This window comes from Hydractinia symbiolongicarpus, chromosome 9, assembly GCF_029227915.1.
Source record: "Hydractinia symbiolongicarpus strain clone_291-10 chromosome 9, HSymV2.1, whole genome shotgun sequence".
NCBI lineage: Eukaryota > Metazoa > Cnidaria > Hydrozoa > Anthoathecata > Hydractiniidae > Hydractinia > Hydractinia symbiolongicarpus.
This window is the reverse complement of record NC_079883.1, coordinates 19,278,751-19,286,075: the sequence shown is the minus strand read 5'-3', so window position 1 is coordinate 19,286,075 and position 7,325 is coordinate 19,278,751. Positions and strand designations below refer to the sequence as shown.

The 7,325-nt window shown below is 38.9% G+C and overlaps 2 protein-coding genes across 2 annotated transcripts in view; both read right to left on the bottom strand.

Moving 5' to 3' along the window:
* Window positions 1-5,044: 5,044 nt before the first annotated feature.
* LOC130657405 (uncharacterized) lies at window positions 5,045-5,659 on the bottom strand. The gene has a single exon (XM_057460387.1). The coding sequence runs from the start codon at window positions 5,417-5,419 to the stop codon at window positions 5,045-5,047; it is 375 nt and encodes a 124-aa protein (XP_057316370.1). The 5' UTR covers window positions 5,420-5,659.
* A 458-nt stretch (window positions 5,660-6,117) lies between these two features.
* Window positions 6,118-7,325, bottom strand: part of LOC130656706 (vacuolar protein sorting-associated protein 54-like) — a 70,431-nt gene continuing 69,223 nt past the window's right edge. The window contains exon 25 of the mRNA XM_057459616.1: window positions 6,118-6,762. Within this exon, the coding sequence (XP_057315599.1) occupies window positions 6,573-6,762 (190 nt within the window). The 3' untranslated portion in view covers window positions 6,118-6,572. The remainder of the gene's footprint in view (window positions 6,763-7,325) is intronic.

Genomic DNA, 7,325 nt, shown 5'->3' with positions numbered 1-7,325 from the left:
TGACCCGAGCACATCTGAATTTCCGCACTTGATTTGACGTCTTTCTGAAGAACTGCCATCACTACCTTGCCACATATTCTTCGCAAGACTTCTCCAACACCAATTGGTCTTACTCCAGGTTTCTTGTCTAGAGGTACGAGTCTGCAAGCAGTAAATGCTTCAAGCGATTGATCTTTAACATTTTCCATACATAACTTCTTTATAACGTTCGCTATAGCTTTTCTTAAATCCAAACCGCTTTCACCGAAAACCTTTAAAGTTAAAGGCTTTCTCCATCCATCTACGTCCATCCCAGAAGGTCCGGAGCCTCCTTTTGTTACTTGAGCTGCTTTCAATACGTACGTGTCATCAATGATGTCATATACAATCGGATTAACCGTTGATAACGATCCTTGCAACATAACGTCTTCCTTCGCTTGTTTGCCTGGTGGATGTCTAACTCGTAATAAATTGAATGTTTCGTCATTTAAAGGAAAAATACCACCTGTCATGTTGTTTGTTAATAATTTGATTGCCGTAACGTCACGACTTTTAAAGTCCGACCTGACCCCGCGACCCAGCGCTACCCTGGCTGTGAGCGTATCTTACTATTTGTTAAATTGGGAAAATAATGAAGACTGCGTCACGAATTTGATCATAAATATTGTTATAGACAGTTATTTTAATATTATTTGATGAGCTATGCTAGATACTTCTTCACATTTTCGTTTCTAGTTATGTTTTTAATAAGGCGGATAGATCCAAAATGGCCGTTCAAATTGAATTTTCGGCGGTCAAAAATATATGTGGTTCCTTGCGTAACGGTTTCAATCACGAAATTTGATATTTATTCCACTCTGACGTTTTAAATTATTTTTATGCCTCCCTGATAAAGTACAAGTCCCATTGACCTATTTTCCCGTTGGTGTACTTCGTTAAGTGAATACACAATGAACGATAATTAGTCAACTTTGCTTCCCTCGCGCTCATAAAAGCAAGCTGCCTGGGAACTAGGTTGCACATGTTGCCGACGTAATTGCCGACGTAAAATACGAAGATACCGTAGTTGGCGCAGAGAGACTATGTGGATTTGGAGGATACTTGGGGTTCACACAATTATATAATACAGCTATAGTTACATTACAAGGCATTTATTTCTTGCACGAGAAAAGAAAACAAATTTTCGGCTTCTTGAACTGACGCAGGCATTGCAAGGCCCTGTTCATCATCAATATATGGGCTAACTCAGTGAATTCTTCTGAACAACCATGAGGTCTATGTGACTGGCAGAATGCCTCAGCTACTGTTATATCAGCGTCTCTGACAGATACAGCACATTGTCTGCCATTTGATCGGGTGGGAGCAAAAAAGTTAACATTCGGACGGCCTGGTGGACATTCACTATGTCTTGATTTACGTATATAATGGTTGTTCCACATTACCTTGGCCTCGTTCAGTTCTTCCTGTAATAAAGCTAGAAAACAAAATCGTATGCATTCAAAATGGTATGTGATACCATCGCCATCGTCCCGCATAAATAATTTATATCCACCAATCTATTCTGCTTTTTCTAAGTGACGACCACCAACATTCTATTCTTTGATTACTAGTGGAGGTTCCAAATATGAAGCTGTTGTTAGAATTTCCCGCAGAATATCGCTGTATAACTGCAATGTTAACATTTTCAGAAACTCTATCTGCTCTAATTATCCTTGGAATTTGACGCAATTCTTTTATACAGGTTAAAAAGACGGTTGACGGTTAAAGATGGCGGACGTCTCCAATGCCGATTGATCGGAACAAAGTAAATGATCCGTCATGCAAGTTTCAATTAAGTGTCAAAACGCGAAGAATTAATTGAAGTAACGACGAAACATCATTTTCACAGTTTATTGGATAAAAATGGTTAAAAGAGGTCATAAGCAACCATCGTCATCGAATTCAAGAATTGATAGTGTTGAGCAGAGTCAAGAGACTTTTCCGTGTATGAAATGTCACCGAAAGTTTAAAACATATAGAGGTTTGGTACAGCACTTGAAGTATTGTAAAGTGTTGACACAGAACATTGCACAAACACAACAGGATACAAATCAACAAAGTAACGTTCCCGAAGACGCAACTTCATCTCAACATCATTTTGCTGATGCTCCAGAGAAGTTTTATTGGAGTAATGTTAAAGGAAGTGAAGCAGTCAATGACATCGAGGAATGTTACAGCAGAATTGTTTATTGGAAACGAAACTTGTTTATGCTGCCTAATGGAAACGCAGGTAAATCCTACATACGTGAGACCACAAGATTGCTCAATGCGTGGATTGAAAACACACCTTTAAGAGCTATAGCATTAAAAGCTATACATATCATGCCTGCTCTGCTGCTGCAAAAACCATCACAAGCATCGAAATCTAAGGAGCACGTAGAAGCATTAAACAGACGTCTAACACAATGGTTTAAAGGAGATTTTATGAGCTTAATGGATGAGGCACAGACGATTCAAAGCCGACTACCTAAAGTAATAAAAAAGCAAGATATTGCAGTTATTTCAAGGAAGTTCCGGAACCATATGCAAAAAGGAGATGTTCATAAAGCGATTAATGTGGTGACGAACAATATGTCTGGAGGAATACTTCCTTTGAATGACGAAACTTTTGAAATGCTAAGACAAAAACATCCTGAAGGAAGTGAATCATACGAAGACACGCTGATACAAGGTCCGATCAAATCAGTTAATGCCGTTGTATATGACGTCATTGACGAAGACATGATAATGCGAGCAGCGAAGACAACAAAAGGCGGCTCCGGACCATCTGGAATGGATGCGAATGGATGGATCAAAATCATAGCGTCTAGAGTTTATGGCGACACTGGAACAGATTTACGGAAAGCGATAGCTAAGTTTGCAAGAAGACTTTGCCATGAAGAAGTAAACGATAATTCTTTAGAGGTGTATTTAGGATGTCGTCTTGTGCCTTTAGACAAGAACCCTGGTCTTAGACCTATCGGAGTAGGAGAGGTTTTAAGACGCATTATTGGAAAAGCCGTGATGTACGCATCAAAGAATGATGTTATTGAATCTTGTTCGAAAATTCAAATGTGCTCCGGTCATGAATCTGGGTGCGAAGCTGCTATACATGCAATGAAAGATGCATACTCTAGTGAAGAAGCCGAATGTGTCTTATTAGTTGATGCTGCAAATGCCTTCAATAGCTTGAACCGTAGTGCAAGACTTCATAATACCAAGATCATTTGCCCGATTCTAGCAACATACATCAACAACTGCTACATAAAGCCTGCGAGACTTTTTGTGATTGGTGGAATTGAACTGAGTTCAAGAGAAGGTACCACTCAAGGCGATCCGTTGGGGATGGCCATTTACGCAATAGGACTCACACCATTACTTGATAGAATGAAAAACATTGCTGATATTGATATGAAATTGGTAGATTTGCTGATGACTTAACAGCTGTTGGAAATTTTTCCACCATTCGGAAATGGTGGGACGAGCTCATTGTGGAAGGCCCAAAATTTGGTTACCAACCACAGCCAAAGAAATCATGGCTTATTGTGAAAGATAAGAACATTAAAGGAGCAAAAACACACTTCAAAGAAACAAATATCCAAATTACATGTACAGGAGAACGACATCTCGGAGCGGTTATTGGCAGTGAGACTTTTCGAAAAGAGTACGTTGAAGACATTGTCGCGAAATGGGTGAAAGAAATCACACTAATTTCAGAAATAGCTGTTATCGAACCACAAGCAGCTTACACATGCTATGTTAGTGGATATCAACATCGCTTCACATACTATTTACGGACCATCCCAGAAATATCATCATTACTGCGACCAGTGGAAAGTGTAATAAGACACCAACTGTTGCCGGCTATTACTGGTGGTCATATTGTAAACGATGTAGAGAGGGAGCTAATGTCCTTGCCACCACGTCTCGGGGGTCTAGGAATAAAAATCCTTGAGAATGTTTCTGACACAGAATACGAGAATTCTCGGAAAATGACGACGGAGCTCGTAAATATTCTTCTCAGACAAAGTGAAAATGCGAACGAGATCAGCAAAACGAAAAGCCAAATAAAGTCTGAGAGAAATAAAAGCCATCAAAACATTCTGCAAGGATTATTGTCACAAATGGATGAAAGTGCTAAGAGGCAGAACGAAGCAAATCAGGAAATAGGTGCATCAAAATGGTTGACGACTCTGCCAATAAAAGAGAGTGGTTACTACCTCACAAAGGAGCAGTTTTTCGACGCATTGAGAATTCGATATAACTGGGAATTACCCAGGTTACCATTTGAATGTGCATGTGGCTCAAAGTTTGATCTTGCTCATGCGTTATCCTGCAAAAAGGGTGGGTTTGTCACACAACGTCATAACGAAGTTCGTGATATAACTGCTCAGCTTTTGAAAGAAGTGTGTAAAGACGTACGAATTGAACCGATGCTTGCTCCACTACAAAACGAACGCTTTGACCAGAAAAGTGCGATCACATCCAATGAAGCTCGATTAGATGTTAGCGCACTTGGTTTCTGGATTCCTGGCCAACGGGTATTCTGCGATGTCAGGGTCTTTGACCTTAACGCCCAGAGGTATAGGAACACAGAAATCAAACGTTGCTATGAAAGAAATGAGCAAGAAAAGAAAAGGTTATACAACGAAAGGGTTTTGCAGGTTGAAAATGGTTCTTTTACACCTTTGGTGTTTTCTACACACGGTGGGTTAGGAAGAGAATGCAAGAGATTCTATCAACGTCTTGCTGAGTTGATAGCAGATAAACGTGGTATACCAACGTCTATCGCTACGACGTTTGTCAGAACGAAAATTTGCTTTTCGTTACTCCGATCGACATTGCTATGCCTGCGTGGATCAAGATCATTGCGGCGGGATGTTAACATATCTGATATCGACATGTCTTTGACCAACACACTATCGGAAATAAGGGAATTCCGATAGCCGAAATAGTATTATATATATATTATATATTTTGAGCGGCGGTCTCTCGCTATAGAAATAGACCAAAACAAAATTATATAAAATAACGTATGTTTGAATTTTCAAGGTATCAAGCCGAATAAACGGATGATACTATGTAATTTTATAATTTCTAAATATAATATATATAATTCTTTTATACAGGAGAAGAAGTAAGAGGCGACTATAGCAGGATTGTTGTTACTATCGCTGACTTCGAGCCACAAAACGTTGCGGCTATACCCATCAATTGCACCATGTATGCAAAATCCAAAAGGTTTCAGCTTGTCGTATCCGTCAACGTGGCATATGAAACTTGGTCCCGGTGTGATGTACACTTGTCGTTTCAGGACGTGTTTTCGTCTGCTCTCTACACCGTCCGGATCTAATGTTTGTAGAATAAAACGAACTGTCTCACGATCTACAGAAAATCCTCGTTGACGAAGCTTTTGATGCATAAGACGATATCCGAAGCAGCTTCCAGATTGTTGTAGTTCCCGTTCTACAAAACTCGTAATCTCATTCAAGTCACTTCTATTCCCTCTTCTAAACAGTCCGTACTTGCAAAGCGGCCGGTTCAAATGACGTAACGATATGTTCAGCCCATGTCTTGATTTAAGAAAGTGGAGAATTTCAGGAACATTGCTCCAATATTTCTTTCTGATCCAGTGAGTTGTTCATGTTTCATACTGATTCAACATTGCTTAACCCGCGGGCATCAGAAATTGCAAACATAAGAGGCACGTGACAAGAATCCCTTTTCCTATTGGATAAAAAAAGGATCTGGGTCGAGTCGACAGTTATAACATGCGGCGAGAGTTATAAGTGTCGAGTCGACAGTTATAACATGCGGCAACAGTTATAAGTGTCGAGTCGACAGTTATAACATACGGTGACAGTTATAACACGCGGGGACAGTTATATTGATATGACTACATTGATATGACTTTAAGGAGAAATAAAATATATTCTAAGCATGTCACCTATGGGCCACGGTAGAAATCTTAATAACCGACATTTTTAAATTCAAAACTTGCTTATTTTTAACCCGGAGATGAGTATTTAAAAAGCTTTATAGGGAATTTGGAAGCCCTCATTGAAGAGCGTGAAGCGCTTAGCGAGCATTTACAGTCGCATAAAATTAATAACGATAATGTCGAGCTAATGAAAATCTATTTCTTTAAAATCGGCTACATCCGAGAAGATAAACACAGTCATTTCTTTCTATAAGCATAACGTTTATTAAGCATACGTAAGCTCAACAATCCCCAAATATAAGCATGACGCTTGCAGCTCAAATTTTAACTCATCAAAATTGGATACTAAATATTCTGCAAGCCAACTCAAAACAACATGCGGAGAACGTTCAAAACAACATGCGCAGAACGTTCAAAACAACATGCGCAGAACGTTCAAATTCTTAAAGATACATCCGAATTGAAAAAATTGAAAACACGACCGTGTCAAAAAACATTATCTATGGATTGGAATAAGCATAAGTTCAGGCTCAAAATAATACAAATTGTTAAGCTTATTGAGCCTAGGTGGAAATTTACCGTATGTTTATAAAAAAACAGAGTGTATACGACAGACATTCGATTATGTTCATCGTCACGGATATTTTGGCTGTTTCGTATACGTTTGTTTATTGGTAGATTTAAGTTTTTGTTCTTGCAAATGAAAGTTCGTTCTTTTTTCTTTTACGCTGTTCCACAAATCATCAAAATTATGTGTTAAGTCTGTAAAACCAGAGTATTGATTTAGACTGGATAGGTAGAAAACACAATCTGATGTTACCAGCCTAAATTGAATAAAGAATAAAATAAAAAATGACACGTAAGACAAACAAAGTGTTGATAGTCGTTGCGTGATACAACCGAGATTTACATCTCAGTATGACAAGATGTTACCTGGATTGATGACATGTCGGAGGCAATATATATTCAATTTTGATGAATTATCAGTGTATTTCTATTTATGATCCTACTGGGTCAGGGCAACGAAAACATCAGTCAAGCCAAAGTCACTCACCACACTTTCATACACTTTCTTAGATCGCTTATCTAACTTCCGCGTGTATGTCTCTCTATGACTTTTGCAAGGAGGATGTTTTTAAGTCTCATTTGTTTACTGACAAATTAGCTATTGGTTGACGTTAATTCATTAGTTTGACAACAATAACTGATTTATCATTAGTGAAGTCATTGCATTGCACTTTTACGTTCAAGGCCTAATAACTTGGAAACGGGTGGAAATAATTGACGTCATCTCCTGCGTTGGTAACTAAGGACCACCTGGGACCAAAATGAGAACACAATCGGACCAATTTCCAAAAGCTGGGTAAACCACCGCTTTCGGAACAGG